Source organism: Ranitomeya variabilis, chromosome 7 (genome assembly GCF_051348905.1).
Source record: "Ranitomeya variabilis isolate aRanVar5 chromosome 7, aRanVar5.hap1, whole genome shotgun sequence".
Taxonomy (NCBI): domain Eukaryota; kingdom Metazoa; phylum Chordata; class Amphibia; order Anura; family Dendrobatidae; genus Ranitomeya; species Ranitomeya variabilis.
Genome location: NC_135238.1, coordinates 105,379,068 through 105,402,352, shown reverse-complemented (window position 1 = coordinate 105,402,352; position 23,285 = coordinate 105,379,068). Strand labels below are relative to the sequence as shown.

The following is a 23,285-nucleotide window of genomic DNA, read 5'->3' as shown; positions in this document are numbered from 1 at the left end:
TTGAACCAACCACATGCTATCACCTTACTATGGAGTGCTGCCTCTTTTTCTGAGTCTCTGTGAACCTTGTGCAATCAATTGGACTGGTTGCTTGGGGCCCTGCACCCGAAGATAAGTATCAAGTGTAGTGCTGTTCCATATATATATATATATATATATATATATATATATACACACACACACACACATACACACTAGGTGAAGAGCCAGGCGTTGCCTGGGCATAGTAAGTATCTGTGGTTAGTAATACCACCTCACTTCTCTTATTTTCCCATCACGCCTCTCATTCCCCCCTAACACTTGTCATTTCGACATCACATCTGTCATTTTCCGATCACTCCACTATTTTCCCTTAATCCTCTCATTTTGCACTCACAGCTTTTTATTTTCCCCTTAGTATATACCTTTGTCATCTCCCTTATATATAGTATACACCTGTATGTCGTCTCCTGTATATAGTATATACCTGTATGTCATCTCCCCAGTATATAGTATATACCTGTATGTCATCTCCCCTGTAAATAGTATATACCTGTGTGTCATCTCCTCCTGTATATAGTATATACCTGTATGTCATCTCCCCTGTATATAGTATATACCTGTGTGTCATCTCCTCCTGTGTATATTATATACATGTGTGTCATCTCCTCCTGTATATAGTATATACCTGTGTGTCATCTCCTCCTATATATAGTATATACCTGTGTGTCATCTCCTCCTGTATATAGTAAGTACCTGTATGTCATATCCCCTGTATATAGTATGTTCCTGTATGTCATCTCCTCCTGTATATAGTATATACCTGTGTGTCATCTCCTCCTATATATAGTATATACCTGTATGTCATCTCCTCCTGTATATAGTATGTACCTGTATGTCATCTCCTCTGGTATTAGACCTCGTTCACACGTTATTTGCTCAGTATTTTTACCTCAGTATTTGTAAGCTAAATTGGCAGCTTGATAAATCCCCAGCCAACAGGAAGCCCTCCCCCCTGGCAGTATATATTAGCTCACACATACACATAATAGACAGGTCATGTGACTGACAGCTGCCGTATTTCCTATATGGTACATTTGCTGCTCTTGTAGTTTGTCTGCTTATTAATCTGATTTTTATTTTTGAAGGATAATACCAGACTTGTGTGTGTTTTAGGGCGAGTTTCATGTGTCAAGTTGTGTGTGTTGAGTTGCGTGTGGCGACATGCACGTAGCGACTTGTGAGATGAGTTTTGTGTGGAAACATGCGTGGAGCAACTTTTTGTGTCGAGTTGCACGTGACAGGTTAGTGTAGCAAGTTGTGTGCAGCAAGTTTTGCGCATGGCGAGTTTTGCGTGTGTCGAGTTTTATGTGTGGTGCGTTTTGAGCATGTGCAAGTTTTGTGTGAGGCAACCTTTGCATGTTTTGCAACTTTTGTGCATGTGGCAATTTTTCCGCGTGTGCAATTTTTGCGTGTAGCGAGTTTTCCATGAGGCGAGTTTTGCGCGTGGCGAGTTTTGCGCGTGGCGAGTTTTGCGCGTGGCGAGTTTTGCGCGGCGACTTGTGTTTCGACTTTTATGTGGCGAGGTTGGTGTATGTGTGGTGAAATGAGTGCTGAGGGTGGTCAGCGCTCACACAGGGTTAATGGCATTAGTGGACCGCGTTATGCTGCTGTGTATCGCACTCAGTTAGCGCTGCTATTAACCCTGTGTGACCAAATTTTTACTATTGATGCTGCCTATGCAGCATCAATAGTAAAAAGATCTCATGTTAAAAATAATGAAAAAAATATTAAAATAGTTATATTCTCACCGTCCGTCGGCCCCTCGGATCCAGAACAGGCCTTTCCCGCTCCTCGCGACGCTCCAATGACCGCTCCATGCATTGCGATCTCGCGAGATGATGACGTAGCGGTCTCGCGAGACCGCTACGTCATCATCCCGCGAGACCGCAATGCACTCTTGGGACCGGAGCGCGCGAGGAGCATCGGTAAACGCTTCGCCTGGATCCGGGGGCTAACAGAAGGTGAGTATATAACTTTTTCATTTTAATTTTTTTTTTTTTTTTTTTTTTTTTTTTTTTTTTAACATGGATATGATGCCCACAGTGCTATATACTCCGAGAGGGCAGTGCTATATACTCCGAGAGGGCAGTGCTATATACTCCGAGAGGGCAGTGCTATATACTCCGAGAGGGCAGTGCTATATACTCCGAGAGGGCAGTGCTATATACTCCGAGAGGGCAGTGCTATATACTCCGAGAGGGCAGTGCTATATACTCCGAGAGGGCAGTGCTATATACTCCGAGAGGGCAGTGCTATATACTCCGAGAGGGCAGTGCTATATACTCCGAGAGGGCAGTGCTATATACTCCGAGAGGGCAGTGCTATATACTCCGAGAGGGCAGTGCTATATACTCCGAGAGGGCAGTGCTATATACTCCGAGAGGGCAGTGCTATATACTCCGAGAGGGCAGTGCTATATACTCCGAGAGGGCAGTGCTATATACTCCGAGAGGGCAGTGCTATATACTACATGGCCGGCAGCGAGCAATCAGCGACTGTTGCTAATTTGCGCGGGAATTGAACCACGCTTTGCTAATTGGTCGCAGTTGGCCGAATCCTGTGTATTCAATTTATTATTCTAAAATCTCCATAAATAAACTACATACATATTCTAGAATACCCGATGCATTAGAATCAGGCTACCATCTAGAATTATATATATACTAGATAGTGGCCCGCTTTATTACTGTATTGTTAACATTGTTACCTATGACTGTTGTGTTTGAAACTGTTAAACTGTAAAGCGCTGCGGAATATGTTGGCGCTATATAAATAAAGATTATTATTATTATTATCCATCGATCTATCCATCCATCCATCTGTGTAATGGAGTGTGGGTTGGTCAAATGTAAAAGAGGAGGTTGGACAGAAATGACATCACAAATCTTTTTGAAGATAGAGGAGGGAGAGGAGGGAGGGGTTGGGGTGTGTTTTTGGAGTGGGTGTGCCAGGTGCAGAGTTACAGGCGAGTGCAATGCATCATGGAACTTGTAGTATTAGAGCACAGTAAGTCAGGAGAAAGGAAGTTGTCGATTAACCCCATGAGAGCTGGATCCAGCACTAAAGATGTGCTGCAACAGCATGATAAAAGGTAATATTGCTAAAATAAACACAGTAGATGTTTTCAGTGGCACATAAAGCAAGATTTAGGAAAAAAAAAAAAAAGGTTATAGTAGTGGACAACTTCTTTAATTTTTGCTGGTTAGTAATTATAGGGGGACCCCCATATCCTTTTTATTCTGGGTTCTCAGCTTCACTAATCAGTAAAGACTATGCAAACAGCCGTGAGCCGTTATTAATAGCCTGGGAACCATTATGGCTGTTGTCCTCTTTCCCAGAATCTCAACATCATCCCCCAGCTGTCGGCTTTCTCTCTGGTTATGAAAATTATGGGAGACCCCGCACTGTTATTTTTTTTCAATTATTTAATTCACAATGTACACAAACAGCAGATGCTGAATACAACTCACATCAGCGTCACCTGGTCGCTCTGATCTCCGGGAGACTAGACAGCAATGATGAGAGCTGCCTTCAGATTCCTGTGGCGCCTAGGAACAGCGCAAACTGTACAGCTTTTCCCATCATATGGATGTGGCATACAGACATCACACAGATGCCAAATGTATGTTGTACAAGGCTAGCACTGCTACCGTTTTTTTCCAGTGACTAATATCAGGACATGTGAAAAAGGCCTTACACTGATTTTAGAAAAGGGGAGGCAAGAAAAAAAAAGTGAGTAATCACATTGCGTGAATATACCCCAACAGCTCAGTAGACATATTGCAAGGAGAGAATTCCTTTTTCCTAAGATTATAATACAGTTCCGTTTTGACCAGCTTACAGCCCTAAGGTGGTCAGAATGGCACAGAATAGAAAGTCACTGTAAGGTTTTAATTATGCCTAGATACAGTTGGCCAAATGTTGCTGTGGAGCACTAGATGAAAAAAAGACAGGATAGTAGAATACTGAGATTTTTGTAACCAGGTTAGTTGGATTTTGACATGAGCTGTGGTTAAAATAGGTGACACTATGGGATAAAAGCATCCTTGAAAAAAATTCATTTTTTACAACACAATTAGAACGTTATAAAACAAGTCTAATGATAATATCATACGATAATAAGGCTGAAGGACTGCAGCAGATCATTGGCAGAAGGATCAACATAAGTTGGATTCATGATGGCACAGCATTGTGGAGTGTGTTATAAATTAAACAAAGTTTGTAAAATTATATATATTATTCCAATGTGTGACCAATGACTGATCAACTTATCAAATAGACCAACACAAGTTTAAAAGTGGTCTGCAAGCTAAGCTGTCTTCTCAACAGTAATCCTTGCTTATTGCTGCAGGGAGAACTACAATCTTGATATTAGTTAACTTATTTCTTACTGACCTCAACAAATGATGAAAAAAAGGCAGATTTACGAACCTTATGCACATATGGTCGAACGAGGTCATCCAACTTGTATAAAATTCTGTCAATTACTTTCACTAACAAATGTCGTTCTTGGTCTTCAAGGGTTGGGGACATCAGTAGAGGAAGAATTTGATTAAAAAGCGGTCCAGCTCCAAATTCCCGGGCTTTGTCTGTAATTTGTCGCAAAGCTGCCTATTAATAAAAAGTAAACCTAAATGAGAGACTGTAAAACCACAAAAACACTTATAAAATTTGGGTAATCTGCTTGCTCGTTGGTGGTATAATCATAGATAAAACTTAAGTAATTTATTAAAAAAAATGAAATAAATTGAAGAATACCTACCTTTCTCATAGGAGGTGTCCCATTCTTTATTTTCAGCAGTAACTTCATAATTTTCCTCTCTTTCTGCTCTTCGGGACTAAGTGTTGATTCATCTACATCCACCTAATATTAAAAGAAAAAAAATTTTTTCACAACCTTTTCTCAAATGTTTTCAATTAGTTACTGTTCATTAATCCGTTGTTCCAGACATGCACCGTATGTATATGGCACCACGGGAGCTGCACTTCCGCAAATTGGTTTATATATATATGGTGCCGTGATGGCGCCATATTTGGGAGTCTCTTTGAGAGGCTTGTTTCCATGTGGGGACTGCAATGTTTGTCAGTACATGCATCCCACTCGTGATTCCTTCTGCAATCCTACTGACCAGGTGCAGCACAGATTGCAGACATATCAACTGCAAAACAGCAAATGTCATATATGCCCTCATCTGCCCTTGCCCTCGTATTTATGTAGGCCAGACCTTACAGGAGTTACGCCGGAGGATTCAAGGACACTTTTCAACAACCAACACAGCTGCAGTGGATAGTCGGAAAGGTAAGACACTTATCACGGTGGCATCCCACTATTTATTTTATCATGCAGGGAGCTGTGCTAATACGAGGGTGGTTGGATTGGAACACATGAGGGGCTCAGGTAGAGGTGGCTCCCTACATAAGAAGCTGCTACAGATTGAATCCCGATGGATTTACTTGCTTCATTCTACAGCACCCCAAGGTATTAATGAAGATCTCCTTTTTACAGGCTTCCTGGGTTGAATCTCCTGTTGCGGAACTCAGTAATAGCCTTGTCTATTAGAACTTGGAGGATGACTTCGTGTCAACATAGGAGGCATCTTTCATGGATATCCTCCAATGGCCGGATCATGCTTGCAGAATCATGCTGGAGCCTCTATTTTTGGAACTTTGACTGTACGCACTTGCACTTTCTGGCATCTAATATCCATTGTCCAATGTACATTGAATAGCAGGTGGAACATGATTTCACTTTCCCATTTTTGGCATCTGATTACTTCAATCTCAAGGGAGGGGAATTTTCACTCTCTATAACCTTCCGGCTATGTGGATCTATTTATGTTTACACAATATACAATCATGCGTTATCATCTTGACTCTCCACATCCTTACCTTCAAATACGGGACATATATGTCCTTGTTCTTCTGTATTGTCTAGGGATCCTCGGGTAGCCACAGTGTTGGTGAAGGGGTTTTATACCATCTATCATGTTTTTCCTGCTCTGGTCTTCTAATTTTCCAGCTGCATTTTGCCACTGCTCATGTGCACATCTTTGTCTGATACCCTTGGGTGTCATATCAGGTGACATATGGTATCTTTGTTTGATCTGATTTGGATCCTGGTGAAGCATTATGTCTGATGGACACAATTTACCATGGTAGCCTTTCCCCAGCGTTGGCATAACTCGAACACCTCGTTCTTCAATTCCCATTCTGTTGCAGTCACTTCTTTCCTGCTCAGGAAGTCTGCGACCATATTTCTGGTACCCTCCAGGTGTACCGCCGAGATCGAGAGCACTTACTTCTCTGCCCACCTGAAGATCCATTCTGCTTGTAGTGATAGTGTTGAGGAGAGCCGTAAGATCAAATACTTAATTAACCTCAAGACATAAGGTAATTGAGAGAAGCAACCCATAACATGTATTGTTTAACCTTACATAAGTTTTCCTCAGAGCAAAGTGAGACACTAAAGATGGCTGCCATCTCCTGTATCAGAGCCATGTGCTCTGGTATCCAAGATGAACAATGAAGACACAAAAGATGGCTGCCATTTCCTGTAGAAAGCAGACCATGTGTTGGTGTCCAAGATGACGCCCACCCTGATGACCTCATGGATCCACCCACAGTGAAGCCCACCCTGATGATCTCATGGACCAACCCACCCTGATGACCTCATGGATCCGCCCATGGACTTGCTCATTGTCCAACCCACTAACCAATGGAATATATCCGATCACTCCCATTTTAGAGCTAACCGAGCCCCCTTACAGAAAATATATAAGATGTGTTTTAAGCCAAATAAAGGCCTTCTTGGAGCTGAGCCACAGATTGATCAAGGAGTATACATCCAACTGTGTGGTGTATTTCTTTTGGTGCGCACCTGATCAATATCCATTAGGCCAGGAGTAGGCAACTAGAGAATTGAACATTTTATTAATTGTTCAACCCTAATAATAGGTGTCTTGGACTGCCCTGATGACAAAGGAAGGCTACTGTCGTCGTATTGCCGGATAGTACCTTTACATGTTTGATCTCCACTAAGGACTGGGCCGAAGATAAGACTTTCCAAACAGCATGTAGCTCTCTGTAGTTTGAGGTTTCTCTGCTTTTTTTCTGACTCCACTGTCCCTGGAAGTACCTCCTTTGGATGTGTCCTCCCCAACCTTGCTGACTTGCATCCGTCGTGACAGAAACTTCCAGAGAAAGAAGCCACGACACACAGGCGCGGAGCTTTCTGGGAAGAGTCCACCAATCGAGGGATTTCTTGACTTGAGGGGACAGCTTTATTACTCTGTTTAGTGAGCTCTGCTTTCTGTCCCAAGATGCGAGGACCGCCTGTTGCAACCGCCGAGAATGAAACTGGCTCCAGTTCACACAGGGAATGCAGGCCGCCATTAGACCCAAGATCTTCATTGCATCTCTGATAGAGACTCGGCTCTGAAAATTGATGAACTTTCTTCACTATGCCAGTTAGTCTTTCTTCCGGTAAGAAAGACATTCTTACTTCAGAGTCTAGCATAACCCCCAAGACTTTTATTCTTGGTTTGGGTACTAGACCTGATTTGTACCAGTTTGTAATCCACCCCAGTTTCTGCAGTGTGGAGACCAAAGATTGTAAAAACCCTGGGGGCTGATGCTAGGCAGCAAAATTGATAGCGGTAGATTCTGCCCTCCTTTTCCACTGCAAACCTGAGGCACCTTTGGTGATCTGGGAAAATTGGCACATGGTAATATGCACTTTTTAAATCTAGAGTGCACATTACCACTCCCTTCCCAAACAGGTGAATCGTGGATCTTATCGATTCCATTTTTAACCTCTTGTATTTTACCCATCTGTAAAAATATCTGAGGTTTATCATCGTCCTGGACTCCCCCGATGGCTTTATTATCGAGAAGAGGTTTGAGTAATGTCCCCTGCCTTCTTCTCGAGGGGGTACTGGAACAATTGCCGCTGACTCTAGGAGGTCCCCAATGTCCAACCATATAGGGGAGGCTGACACTAAACGGGAGCTGGATACGAGGAATCTTTCTTGAGGAAAAGAGTCGAGCTTTATTCTGTATCCCTGAGAAATAACCTGTAGGATCCAATGACTTGTGGTGATCTCCCGCCATCCCTCCAGGAACTCGCGTAGTCGGCCCCCTACTCTGATGGCGTCATTTCCTCCGAAAACCTGAACCAGAGCCTAAGTAGCTGGAGTCTTTGTATTTGACTATGCTCCCCCCCCCCCCTTCCTGGTAGCTTTATCTTCCTTGCTTCCCTTTCCCCCTGTAATCTGTTTTCTGATTATAACGGGAGTCTACGAAAGGGCTGATATCTCTTGGGTTTTTCCTCTGTAAACCCCTTTTTTCATCTGAGGCCTTCTCTAAAATATCATCGAGGTTGGGCCCAAAAACCCTACCTCCTGAAAATGGAATAGAGCAAAGCTTATTTTTAGAGTGCATATCCCCTGACCAGTCCTTTAAGCCAGATTGCTCTTCTGGCTGCGTTGGATAGGGACTGACTCCTAGCCGCAAATCTGACAGACTCCGCAGAGGCATCTGCTAGGAACACTGTTGCCAATTTTATTGTTTCCCTAGGAGTTTTGGCCGATAGTTGATCCTGGGGATCATCCACCCACAAATGCATAGAACGTGCTACTGATGTGGCTGCTATATTTGTACTTATGACTGCTGATGAACTTTCCCAGGCTCTTTTTAAAGGGAACCTGTCACCCCCAAAATGGAAGGTGAGCTAAGCCCACCGGCATCAGGGGCTTATCAACTGCATTCTGTAATGCTGTAGATAAGCCCCCGATGTAACCTGAAAGATGAGAAAAAGAGGTTAGATTATACTCACCCAGGGGCGTTCCCCGCTGCAGTCCGGTCCGATGGGTGTCGCGGTCCGGTCCGGGGCCTCCCATCTTCATAGGATGACATCCTCTTCTTGTCTTCATGCTGCGGCTCCGGCACCGACGCTAGAATGTACTGCTATCCACTTTCCTCCAGGAAACCGTGTGGAGATGCGGCGGCATCAAGAGAGACGGCCGGGAGTCTGGTACATCTGGGGCGACACCAGGGTAGAGAGCCCCCGACAGGAGAAAGCGACTCCTAAACCAGGAGCAGAGCTACACTGGACAGCTGAGGGTCCCTCAGAGCGGGTGTCAGCCTACGGAGATCTTGCGGTGGGAAGGGAGAAGCCAGGCCCCCCGATCCACCCCCCCCCCCCCCCCCACACGGAACGGTCGGACTTCTTGTTCTCTCACTGTTCCTATCCACAGTGGGTCAGGAAAAACACTGATGGGTGATAGGGGGAGGGTCCTTTTAAACTCTCTTGGTTTCATGTCCCACTGGGGATAACATGGACATCCTGCATGGTGCTGCCAGGTGGTGACCTGGAAAAATTGGTTTTGTAAATTTTGTTGGAAAAATTAGAAATGATAGGAGGATATGTAAACAATTGTTAAATCCTGGACAAAGGAACCTAGTTATGATAATTAGTTAAAAAGAGTTAAGGTACAGTCACACTAAACGATATCGCTAGCGATCCGTGACGTTGCAGCGTCCTGGCTAGCGATTATCGTTGAGTGTGACAGGCAGCAGTGATCAGGATCCTGCTGTGATATCGCTGGTCGTTGAAGAAAGTTCAGAACTTTATTTGGTCGTCAGACCGGCGTGTATCGTCGTGTTTGACACCAAAAGCAACGATGCCAGCGATGTTTTACACTGGTAACCAGGGTAAACATCGGGTTGCTAAGCGCAGGGCCGCTCTGCTGTTAGGGCCGGCGCTCAATCAGTGCAGGAAGCGGACGGCAGGGGACGCGAAGGTGAGTATGTACTGTTTGTTTTTTTACATTTTACACTGGTAACCAGGGTAAACATCGGGTTACTAAGCGCGGCCCTGCGCTTAGCAACCCGATGTTTACCCTGGTTACCCGGGGACCTCGGCATCGTTGGTCGCTGGAGAGCGGTCTGTGTGACAGCTCTCCAGCGACCAAACAGCGACGCTGCAGCGATCCAGACAAGTGTGACGGGGCCTTTAGGCCAATATTCCTTGTATCTACTTACCAGAAGTTTGTCAAAGTACTGAATATCATCAGGTTTTAAGAATGGAAGGTTTCCAGAAGGCTGATCACTAACACTTTTCATGGTTCTGTCTTCAGTAGGCATATGAAATCCAGTCATTCCACCTAATGGAGTGGGAGTTGCAGTCAATTTCCTCGCTGGTGTACGTATGGGAACATAACCAGCAGGTGGTGGGAGAACCTAGTGCACATAGATGAAAAGGCATATATTACGAAAGGTGTTAAGGGAAGAAGAAAAACAAACAAGCAGTTTTTTTCACTTCTTGGGTATACCTTTTCTTTTAACCCCTTTCTGCCATCGGACGGAATAGTACTTCCAATAACAGAACCCCCCGCTTTGATGCGGGGGCTCCGGCGGTGAGCCCACATCAAAGCCAGGACATGCCAGCTGTTTTGTTCTTTCAGGTTACATCAGGGGCTTATCTACAGCATTACAGAATGCTGTAGATAAGCCCCTAATGGTGGTGGCCATAGCTTATATGCAAACAATGAGGTGACAGATTCCCTTTAAAAAGCTTAAAGCTCCACTCCAGTGGTTTTTTTTTATTTCACCACTCCATTTAAAAGTAATTCCCCTGACCCTGTATCATTCACCTGTCGTTGCTTTCATTTTTTTCCAGCGTCGCTCCAGTCGGTCGCTGTCGAAAAGTGACCTTCCGGCTGCTGCAGTGTTTCATGGAGCAGTCGGAGGTCACTTTTCCACACAAGTCTATGAGAGTCTCCTTCTGGCTCTCAGACTTGCATTGTGCTCTTGTGATGTAGCTTCTGACTTCCAGATAGTCAGCAGCTGCGTTGACAAGATGGCAAAAGGGGATCGGAGCAGTGCCGGAAAACGGTGAAGCCGCTAGTGCGTGAGAATAAGAATGGGGGTAGGGGACTTACATTTAAAGAGCACACTCCAGCGGTGGAAAAAAAAAAACCCAGCTGGAATGCTGCTTTAATCAAAATACCTTATATCCCTCTGGAAACATAGCATCCAGCTCTTCATCAGAAAGTGGACGGTTTCTTTCATCAATTTCACGTTCCCATCTCCATGCTTGAAGCTGTTCAGGGGTCATACTCATGATATGTCCTATGAAAAACAAAACAATAGAAAATATGTATACCTTGATCAAGAGCTGGGCAGCAACTATACATTTAGTCCTGGCCTTTCGGCCATGGAAGAAATTGTGAAGTTTTTGTCCAATGTGTCCTGAGTACGCTGATACCCCATATGTTGGGGTAAACCCCTGTTTGGGCGCACGGGAGAGCTCGGAAGGGAAGGAGCACTGTTTTAATTTTTCAACGCAGAATTGGCTGGAATGGAGATCGGACGCCATGTCGCGTTTGGAGATCCCCTGATGTGCCTAAACAGTGGAAACCCCCCCCCAATTATAACTGAAACCCTAATCCAAACACATCCCTAATCCTAATCCCAACAGTAACCCTAACCACACCCCTAACCCTGACACACCCCTAACCCCAACCCTATTCCCAACCGTAAACGTAATCCAAACCCTAACCCTAACTTTAGCCCCAACCCTAACTTTAGCCCCAACCCTAACTGTAGCCTTAACCCTAGTCCCAACCCTAACCCTAGCCCCAACCCTAACCCTAGCCCCAACCCTAACCCCAACCCTAACCCTAGCCCCCAACCCTAACCCTAGCCCCCAACCCTAACCCTAGCCCCCAACCCTAACCCTAGCCCTAACGGGAAAGTGGAAATAAATACATTTTTCTAATTTTTTTTAATTTTTCGCTAACTAAGGGAGTGATGAAGGGGGGGTTTGATTTACTTTTATAGCGGTTTTTTAGCTGATTTTTATGATTGGCAGCAGTCACACACTGAAAGACGCTTTTTATTACAAATTTTTTTTTTTCCGTTACCACATTTTGAGAGCTATAATTTTTCCATATTTTGGTCCACAGTCATGTGAGGTCTTGTTTTTTTGCATGACGAGTTGACGTTTTTATTGGTGACATTTTCAGGCACGTGACATTTTTTGATCGCTTTTTATTCTGATTTTTGTGAGTATTTAAACACACAGCTAAACCACCAATATAGGGATTACAATATATCCTTATCAATCCTCAAAATTCATCCGTTCCTGGTACACTGTGTAAGTGAGTGACTGCCGCCACCTAGTGGAAACAAACAACCCCAACACCACAATATGGATCACCAGAAAGCACCAAGACAAGGGAATATATAGAAATTGATATTTTATTTAATATATATTGAAAAATAACTCCATTCATTTAATAAGAACAATTAAAAATAGAATACACAGGACAAGAAGATAATCACATTTAGTATATAATATACCGGCCGCATTTACATAAAAAATCCCCGAACCTCACAGCTTATATATATAACCATGATCTAATGGCCTGAAAGTGCAAACGTGATCAAAAAATAAAAATTAGCAGCAAACGCAGTGGAAATGACTAATGAAAAGACCTTATTTCAGGTCAAAATATTTCAATAATATAAGGATCAAAAAGTGCAAATGTGCAAAAGATTATATGTGCAAGTAACTTGCAAAGGTGCAAGGTGCTACAGCTTTAATCAGCCGACTCAAAGCCACACGCTGTGTATAAAGATATAAGAGGAGGATTATACAGGGATTAACAGGTAAATACCTATGAATGGCCGTGTCCTGTGTCTGCGTACCCCTACGCACGTTTCGGACTACTTTCCTTCTTCAGGGGGTCCTGTTAAGTGATCCGAGATGTTCCCTTTATATATGTTACTCCATCCAATGCCTACATCTCTGGCTACGCCGGCGCATGCGCAGTCAGGAGGACCCGGAAGTGCGCGATCACACCCCATGTGACCGGACGCACAGGACGAAGTCCCGGCGTTGCCCAGGTCACAGGGACGCTAATCCCGCACCCCGGGCCGCAGATCGCGCATGCGCACCACCAGGGGGAGGCATAGGAAGGTTCCTCATAAACAAAAGTGTTCCAAGTATACCCGATAACGACCATCAGTTACTATCTATCAGAGGATGGGTAAATATATAACAATTGTATATATCTCCACTTGTCCGATGCATATACAAATGTCTGCATATTGTATATCCCTCATTTGTCCACTGTGGGGCGCCCTATCAACAAAAATTCCCAAACTATATCATTAGCAGACTATCCCGTTTACAGCAACCAATTTATTATATATCAGAACTAATTATTACATATAAGTAGATCAAATGCTATTATTCCATATATATCCTAATACACTAGATGCTATATATTGTATTACAGGCAATCTCGCATACAACGGATAATTGTTATATATAGCTACATCAAACTTCCATTAACTCATATATATACATATACATACACAAATATACACATATACATATATATGCACTGAATTAATATCAAAAAATAAAGAACAATTCGTATATATACATGCAGATGGCAGGATAATTCATCAATTCTTTTATCATTTCAGTCCCCACATCACCGCCAGAGACATCCTTCAATCAAATCTCCCCATCCACCCTGAAAACAGGTATGTATGAACACTAAAAATAAAAATAAATAGGATAAAAAACATAGGTTAAAATTGGACCACAAACACAACAAGCAAAAAATAAAATATAATAATTTAATAAAAAATCAGATAAAAGCAGAAAATATATTAAAATTTATTAAAAGAGTTATTTTAAGAGAGGTTTCTCAAACAAGTATCCATAAAAATTCATGGATATATGCATAATAAAGGTAAAACAAGTTATTTATTATAGAAAGGGAGCAAAACTTATATTTTCATTTAATCCTCTAGGTGAAACAGTGTCTAGGGCCCATATCCATTTTGTTTCCATTTTGGCCAGCGGTATGGTAACCGGTCCACCACGTTCACCTATTTTCACTGTGTCAATTCCAATTACCTTAAATCCCGTGGGATCACTATTGTGGAAAATTTTAAAGTGCTTGGGAATTGTTTTAAGGGATGAAATATCCTGTTCTTCTTTTGAGGCTTCTATCCCTAGCACGTGTTCCCTGACCCTTACCTTGAGTTGCCTAGTGGTCATGCCCACATATATGAGGGAGCATGGACACGTGGCATAGTATATTACTGCCTTTGTTGTGCACGTTATATTACTCATGATTTCAAAACTCTTAGTGCCATCAGATGTATGAAATTTCTGCTCCCTCACTATATTTGGGCACGCCACACATTTACCACATGGACGGCAACCCAAGGTAGGTCTGCCATTGTCCAAAAAGGAAGGAAGAACTGGATTGTATTTGTAATGGCTTTCCACCAAATGATCCCTCAAATTTTTTGACCTTCTGTACGTTATAAATGTGTCTCCCTTAAAACAATTCCCAAGCACTTTAAAATTTTCCACAATAGTGATCCCACGGGATTTAAGGTAATTGGAATTGACACAGTGAAAATAGGTGAACGTGGTGGACCGGTTACCATACCGCTGGCCAAAATGGAAACAAAATGGATATGGGCCCTAGACACTGTTTCACCTAGAGGATTAAATGAAAATATAAGTTTTGCTCCCTTTCTATAATAAATAACTTGTTTTACCTTTATTATGCATATATCCATGAATTTTTATGGATACTTGTTTGAGAAACCTCTCTTAAAATAACTCTTTTAATAAATTTTAATATATTTTCTGCTTTTATCTGATTTTTTATTAAATTATTATATTTTATTTTTTGCTTGTTGTGTTTGTGGTCCAATTTTAACCTATGTTTTTTATCCTATTTATTTTTATTTTTAGTGTTCATACATACCTGTTTTCAGGGTGGATGGGGAGATTTGATTGAAGGATGTCTCTGGCGGTGATGTGGGGACTGAAATGATAAAAGAATTGATGAATTATCCTGCCATCTGCATGTATATATACGAATTGTTCTTTATTTTTTGATATTAATTCAGTGCATATATATGTATATGTGTATATTTGTGTATGTATATGTATATATATGAGTTAATGGAAGTTTGATGTAGCTATATATAACAATTATCCGTTGTATGCGAGATTGCCTGTAATACAATATATAGCATCTAGTGTATTAGGATATATATGGAATAATAGCATTTGATCTACTTATATGTAATAATTAGTTCTGATATATAATAAATTGGTTGCTGTAAACGGGATAGTCTGCTAATGATATAGTTTGGGAATTTTTGTTGATAGGGCGCCCCACAGTGGACAAATGAGGGATATACAATATGCAGACATTTGTATATGCATCGGACAAGTGGAGATATATACAATTGTTATATATTTACCCATCCTCTGATAGATAGTAACTGATGGTCGTTATCGGGTATACTTGGAACACTTTTGTTTATGAGGAACCTTCCTATGCCTCCCCCTGGTGGTGCGCATGCGCGATCTGCGGCCCGGGGTGCGGGATTAGCGTCCCTGTGACCTTGGCAACGCCGGGACTTCGTCCTGTGCGTCCGGTCACATGGGGTGTGATCGCGCACTTCCGGGTCCTCCTGACTGCGCATGCGCCGGCGTAGCCAGAGATGTAGGCATTGGATGGAGTAACATATATAAAGGGAACATCTCGGATCACTTAACAGGACCCCCTGAAGAAGGAAAGTAGTCCGAAACGTGCGTAGGGGTACGCAGACACAGGACACGGCCATTCATAGGTATTTACCTGTTAATCCCTGTATAATCCTCCTCTTATATCTTTATACACAGCGTGTGGCTTTGAGTCGGCTGATTAAAGCTGTAGCACCTTGCACCTTTGCAAGTTACTTGCACATATAATCTTTTGCACATTTGCACTTTTTGATCCTTATATTATTGAAATATTTTGACCTGAAATAAGGTCTTTTCATTAGTCATTTCCACTGCGTTTGCTGCTAATTTTTATTTTTTGATCACGTTTGCACTTTCAGGCCATTAGATCATGGTTATATATATAAGCTGTGAGGTTCGGGGATTTTTTATGTAAATGCGGCCGGTATATTATATACTAAATGTGATTATCTTCTTGTCCTGTGTATTCTATTTTTAATTGTTCTTATTAAATGAATGGAGTTATTTTTCAATATATATTAAATAAAATATCAATTTCTATATATTCCCTTGTCTTGGTGCTTTCTGGTGATCCATATTGTGGTGTTGGGGTTGTTTGTTTTGATTTTTGTGAGGCAGAATGACCAAAACCCAGCTATTCATGAATTTCTTTTGGGGGAGGCGTTTATACCGTTCCGTGTTTGGTAAAATGGATAAAGTAGTTTTATTCTTCGGGTCAGTACGATTATAGAGATACTTCATTTATATCATTTTTTATGTTTTGCCGCTTTTATACAATAAAAACTATTTTATAGAAAAAATAATTATTTTTGCATCGCTTTATTCTGAGAACTATAACTTTATTTTTTCTTTGATGACGCTGTATGGCGGCTCGTTTTTTGCGGGACAAGATGACGTTTTTAGCGGTACCATGGTTATTTATATCCGTCTGTTTGATCATGTGTTATTCCACTTTTTGTTCGGCGGTATGATAATAAAGCGTTGTTTTTTGCCTTTTTTACGGTGTTCACTGAAGGGGTTAACTAGTGGGACAGTTTTATAGGTCGGGTCATTACGGACGCGGCGATACTAAATATGTGTACTTTTATTGTTTTGTTGTTTTTATTTAGATAAAGAAATGTATTTATAGGAACAATATATATATTTTTTTTCAATTTTTGGGGGATCGCCGATCTGACATGCACAGCTCCTGGAGGCTTCCCCGGCGCCTGCTCTGAGCAGGCGCTGTGAAGCCACCTCCCTGCAGGACCCGGATGCCGCAGCCATCTTGGATCCGGGCCTGCTGCAGGGAGGAGGAGGTAAGAGACCCTCGGAGCAACGCGATCACATCGCGTTGCTCCGGGGGTCTCAGGGAAGCACGCAGGGAGCCCCCTCCCTGCGCGATGCTTCCCTATACCGCCGGAACACTGCGATCATGTTTGATCGCAGTGTGCCGGGGGTTAATGAGCCGGGGGCGGTCCGTGACTGCTCCTGGCACATAGTTCCGGATGTCAGCTGACACCTGGCCGCGCTCCCCCCGTGAGCGCGGCCGATCGCATATGTCGTACTATCCAGTCAGTGGTCATACGGGCCCACCCCACCTCGACGGGATAGTACGTCCGATGTCAGAAAGGGGTTAATGAGTAATAAAATATTCATTTAAATTTTATTATGCAATACTGTATCCAGCATAGAAAATTCTTAAAGTTTGTAATGAACTTCAATAAGTAGTTTGGCTTTTTTTCCTGTACAAAATATTATTTAAAGCGAACCTGTCAGCAGGATTTTGCCATGTAAACTATAAACAGTGTAAGGTTGGCGCTGTCATACTGTTACCTGGTGTCAGCATCGGACTGGAACACCTTGAGCCCAACAAAGAAAATCATTCTTGAGGCCTATTATGTAGCTACATAGAAATAAATACAAGACCACCAATTGTGCGGTAAAACACGCTAATATCAGGGTACAATACACGTCTTCATGATATAGCAGGGGTTGGGGTAATCTCCCTCATAGAATATAATGTAGCCCCCCCCAATAGAGTATAACACAGCCAGCCCTCCATAGGGTATAACGCAGCCAGCCCCCCCCCCCCCCCCACCCCACAGGGTATAATGCAGCTCCCACCACAGGGTATAATGTAGCCCCCCCACCATAAAATATAATGCTGACACCTCATAAGAATAATGCAGACCCCGATGCAGTTGAATGCAGCGAGCCCGAAGCAACAGGGCCAAGAAAGAAAACTCCAGACGCACTCTGCGACTGGCCAAAACGAGAGACAGGGGCCCATCCGAGCATCCAGACCCAGAAGGGCGACTTAACGGTGGATCACTCAGCTCGTACGTCAATAAAGACCGCAGCCTAGTGGGGTGCCGCTACTAGTGGCACTCCACTGGCTGGGGGCCTCAGAGAGCGGGGGCCCTAGTCTGACTGCTCCTAACACCGGACCTTATAGCGGGGAGCTGCAGCAGGAACCGGCGGCTACCACTGCCCGCTATTGAAGTGAAACATTCACTGCTCTCCACACCCATATTTTCTCTTTAGTAGTGGGCAGAGGCTTTAGCTGCAGCAGCCGGCTCCTGCCTCCTGTCATCCGCTACTCTGCTGGGGCAGGGCAGGTCCCACAGCAGCTGCGTGATATGCTGCATAAGCGACACGCCACTGTTTGCTGGCCCTGTATGCCACAGACAAGTGTGACCCTGCATGGGGTTAAAAAAAAAAATAAAAAAAAAATCAACCATTCTCCCAAACTTTGTAATTGGAGTACAGATGGTGTCAGGGAAGGGCGTTTAAGTATTTTGTATGATTCCAGCCAAGGTTACAAGTTAACCCTGAGTCTAAGTTTTTTTTTTATACAAACAAAAACATACCTGGAGTTGGAGTTGCCATATTCATGGCAGGTGTACCAATGGGTGTTTTCCCTGGGGTCAAAACAGGGGTGCTACCTCCCATCTGGCTAGCTGGTGTTTCATCCCAACGAGACTTTCTTTTACTCGCTCCAGGTGTAGGGGTTTCACCAATTGATTCTCCACCACGATCTGTACGTGGAGTTTCTGCCCAACCACTTCCATGTCCAGGGGTATCTAAAGTAAATAAATAAAAAGTGAATGTTAATTAGCAGAGAAAAATGGAAAGAGGAAGAAATAGATATTACTAATATTAGTGAGCACTTGCAACAAGCATAATTCAGAACAAATCGCAAAAATAAGTCCGAAATAAAAAAAAAAAAAAACTAAGGGCATCATTAAGAGCTTCTAAAAGGAACCTATCCTTCCTACCCAAAGCCTCCATTCAGTTTTAATATTTTTAATTGCTCTGGTAAAAATTAATGTTGCTCAGTGATTAGATGCTATGGGCAACAAATGTTTTAAAAATGTAGAGGATGGCACAGATTTATGAAGTATCTACAATACATTTTACATTTTAAGTACTGTATATACTCGTGTATAAGGCAAATTTTTCAGCAAATTTTACACGGGTCAATTGTCCCAGAAAGCCAGTGGGGGAGGTTAAACGGCAGAGCATCAGGTCACAGAGGCATGAGCCCATGGCCGTGGCTAAAGCCTGTGCTGCTGCTAGAGAGAAATTAATATTAATTTCTCAGTAATCGTGACAGCCGCCGGCTTTCAGCACACATCCCACTTACCTCCCTGCGAGCCCTTGCTGCATCTCGTTCATTCCAGAGCCAGCAGCATCTCCGGCAGAGCGATCACGTGGCCCCGCTCATTAAGGTAATGAATCTGCACGCCTCTCCACTCCCATAGGCGTGAAGTGAATATTCATTACCTTAATGAGCAGCGCCACTTGTTCGCTCGGCAGGAAAAGCTGTTGGCGTCAGTACAAGATGCAGCGAGGGCGCACAGGCAAAGTAGGATTTTTTTTTTCATAGAAACCATGCATACAAGGATAGGAGATTAGGAGCCATACATACAAAGACAGGGACTGGGGAGCTATGCATACAAGAATAGAGGATAAGGAGCCATGCATACAAGGATAGGGACAGGGGAGCCATGCATACAAGGACAGGGATGGGGGAACCATGCATACCAGGATAGGTGATACGGAGCCATGCATACAAGGATAGGGATGAGGGGACAATGCATACCCGGGCTTATACTTGAGTCAATAAGTTAACCCAGTTTTTCATGGCAAAATGAGGTGCCTCGGCTTATACTCGGGTCGACTTATACTCGAGTATATACGGAATGTGAAAGGGGAAGTTGGTGATACAAAACAGCTTAAAAATAAGTCAAGGCTAAATTATGACAGCTATTAGGGCAGTATGCAGTTCCCCTTTTGCCTCAATTAAGCTACCTATATCACTTCGCCCACGATCAATATATTAAATGGTACCTGTCAGGGCTGCCCTCAATCAACCCTATTGTATGTCTCGTGTATAAAACCGCTGGCAGCACTGATAAGACAAAACTAACTTATCAGGAGTAGAGGTTCGGAAAACATTGTTTAAGATCATCTCATTTGTGGATGATGTCCTTTTGACCCTAACCAAACTCCATATTACACTGCCTAACCTGATGAAGGATGTAAAAAAAAGTATGGAGAGTTATTGGGATATAAATTGAATACTTCAAAAACCGGACCCCTCCCTCTAAATGTCCCCTCCTGATGTATTGGATCATTTAAAGCTAAACTTTAAATTCAGAAGCTATCAAATATCTGTGGGTTAACCTATCATGCTCTTACGATAACCTATATAGCACTAACTTTCCACCACTTCTGAGTGATTTAAGGAAACTAATGGATAAGTGGAAATCACTTTCACTCATTAATTGGCCACATTACTTCACTGAAAAGATCTCTCCTTCCCAACTTACTTTATTTATTTTTTTTTAGTCCCTTCCAGTCAAGGTCCCCATGAGTGAACTCAAGTCCCCCTTCAGGCAGCCATAATGAGATTTGCTTGGAATGATAAGCATCACCGGATATCCAAGCGTGTTCTTGTCTCTCATAAGTCTCAGGGGGGTCTGCTAGTCCCTGATATTAAATACTACTGAGCAGCTCATTTACGAAGAATCCCCTGTTGGACCTCGTTGTGGGCACACAACAAATGGACAGAAATAGAAAAATTATGGCTAGCCCCAATTCATCCAAATTCGTTATTATGGTCAACTAGTGCCATAAGAATTCTGTAGTCTTTGTTGGGCCCTACGCGGTTCACGAGGGAAATATGGCTTTCTTGTATTCAGAAGTTTAATTTGGCCTCCCCTAACTCGCCAATGATATCATTCATATTTCAGTCCTTGTTACCAAATAGTACGGATCATGAGATAGCTCAGCCCTGGACCTCCACAGGACTATTTACGTTCGCGGATATAGTAGACGGGAACACGCTGGAGATTCTTATGTTTGATGTGGTCAAGTCCAAAAACAGGATTTTTTAGTTGCTTACCGTAAAATCTGTTTCTTGGAGCCTTCATTGGGGGACACAGAAACCACGGGTGTATGCTTCTGCCACTAGGAGGCGGACTCTGCACAAAAAAAAGTTAGCTCCTCCTCTGCAGTGTACACCCCACCGACTGGCATTCTGAAACTCAGTTAGTGAGAAAGCCCAGGAGGCGCAGACTGCCCGGGTAGAGGGAGCCTTAACCCCAGGAGGGGGCACTCTGTTCTTTACACGGTAAGCCTCCAAAATTGTCGTTCTGATCCAGCGAGCAATAGTCGCCTTGGAAGCCGGCGGGCCTCTACGCGTGCCATCAGGAATGACGAAAAGCGAATCAGTCTTCCGAAAAAAGACCGTTCTGGCCAGGTAGACCCTCACCGCCCTGACGAGGTCTAGCTTGTTCAAAGAACGCTCCAGAGGATGAGTCGGAGCTGGACAAAAGGAAGGTAGGACGATGTCCTTGTTGAGGTGGAAGTTGGAAACCACCTTCGGAAGGAAGGCGGTGGCATCAGGACTACCTTGTCCTGGTGGATAACCAAGAAAGGAGGTCGACAAGACAGGGCTGCCAACTCAAACACGCCGAATAGAGGTGAAGACCACAAGAAAAGCCACCTTCCCAGAAAGAAATGACAGGGAAACCTCCCTGAGAGGCTCAAAGGGGAACCCCTCAGGACCTCCAGAACGAGATTGAGGTCCCATGAATCCACAGGAGCCCTGAAAGGAGCAGTATATGCTACTCTCTGAAGGAAGGTCCTGACCTGTGGCCGGGAAGATAACGTCTTCTGGAAGAGGATGGAAAGCGCTGAAACCTGGCTTTTTAGGGAATTAAGGGCCAGACCCGCATACAGTCCAGCCTGAAGGAAGGCCAAAATAGAAATAGAAAAAGTCATAGGAGGAACGTGGTTGGACTAGCACCAACAGAAATAAGCCTTCCAGGTGCGATAGTAGATCCTGGAAGACAAAGGCTTCCGAGCCTGGATCATAGTGTGAATGACCCAAACTGAAAGCCCAGACGCTTTTAGAACTGCGGTCTCAACAGCCACACAGTCAAACTGAGTGACCGAGAATTCGAGTGGCAGATCGGACCCTGAGACAGCAGATAGGGCCTGTCTGGAAGCCGCCAGGGGGCTTCAGCGAGAAGGTTGTCGATCTCCGCAAACCAAGATCTCCTGGGCCAATCCGGGGCTATAAGAATGACCGGCACCCCTTCCGCCTTTTTCAACAGCTTGGGAAGCAAGGGAAGGGGTGGAAACAGATAGGGGAGCACGAACTGGGACCAAGAAAAGGCCAGAGCGTCGACGCCCACTGCAAGAGGATCGCGGGACCTGGAGACGAACCGAGGGACCTTCCTGTTCATTCGGGACGCCGTGAGGTCCACATCCGGAGTTCCCCATCAAAGACAAATCTGACGGAAGACCTCCTGATGCAACCCCTGCCGCGAGGCCCTCGCGGCTGAGGAAATCGGCGGCCCAATTGTCCACGCCGGGGATATGCACCGCGGATATCACCGGAACCATTGCCTCTGCCCAAAGGAGGATCTTAGATACCTCGGCCATAGCCAAAAAACTGCGTAACCACTCTGGTGGTTGACATATGCCACTGCTGTGGCATTGCATGTAGAAAAGCCGCGGAGACACCATCACGTGTTTCTCAACGCAAGCAATGAATAGCCAGGTCTTTCACCGGGAAGGAACAACCACGGGAAGGGCAGCATCCAATAAAGGAAAACCTCCTATGCCAAAACATGGTATCCATCCACAGACAGCTGTTTCAGGGTATTTGCCCCTCATCAGTGTGGAGTAGGAAACTGGCTATTAGGAGCAGTGCCTAGTGAAAAGGCTATGAACATAAGGATGAATGACCTCGGGGATATCAAAACATCCAACACCGCGGAGACACCATCACGTGTTTCTCAACGCAGTGATCCAGAACACTGCCCCCATCCTTTATGATCTCCCCGAGGAAATCACTGAGTCAACCGTGAAGGATCACTTTAGATCCTCCCTCAACAAACACACAAAGTGTTTGACTAAGGCAGAGGAAGTTGAGGAAGAAGGAAGACGAGAGCGACCTCCCTTAGAATTAGACATGAAAAACGGACCCCGGAGAAATGCCAGAAGGTTAGGGGACAGGAGGGCAGAGGAGTGTCAGTCTGCAGTGCAGAGCTACTCACGGCAGACGAGTGGTTTCCAGACGAAAGATGCTCCTCAGGAAGGAGATGGCGACAGCAAGGGAGACGAGGATGCCAAGATTCGTGCTCATGGAGAAGGCGGAGTAAGGCGTTCC

The 23,285-nt window shown here is 43.9% G+C and overlaps 1 protein-coding gene across 3 annotated transcripts in view; it reads right to left on the bottom strand.

The window, feature by feature from the left end:
• Positions 1-23,285, bottom strand: part of SF3B1 (splicing factor 3b subunit 1) — a 460,811-nt gene that overhangs the window by 269,518 nt on the left and 168,008 nt on the right. For all 3 annotated transcript variants that reach the window (XM_077275636.1, XM_077275635.1, XM_077275638.1), the window contains 5 exons: positions 18,469-18,681; positions 11,051-11,172; positions 10,084-10,281; positions 4,805-4,906; positions 4,474-4,653 (listed from right to left, as the gene is read on the bottom strand). In XM_077275636.1, coding sequence (XP_077131751.1) covers positions 4,474-4,653; positions 4,805-4,906; positions 10,084-10,281; positions 11,051-11,172; positions 18,469-18,681 — 815 coding nt within the window. The remainder of the gene's footprint in view (positions 1-4,473; positions 4,654-4,804; positions 4,907-10,083; positions 10,282-11,050; positions 11,173-18,468; positions 18,682-23,285) is intronic.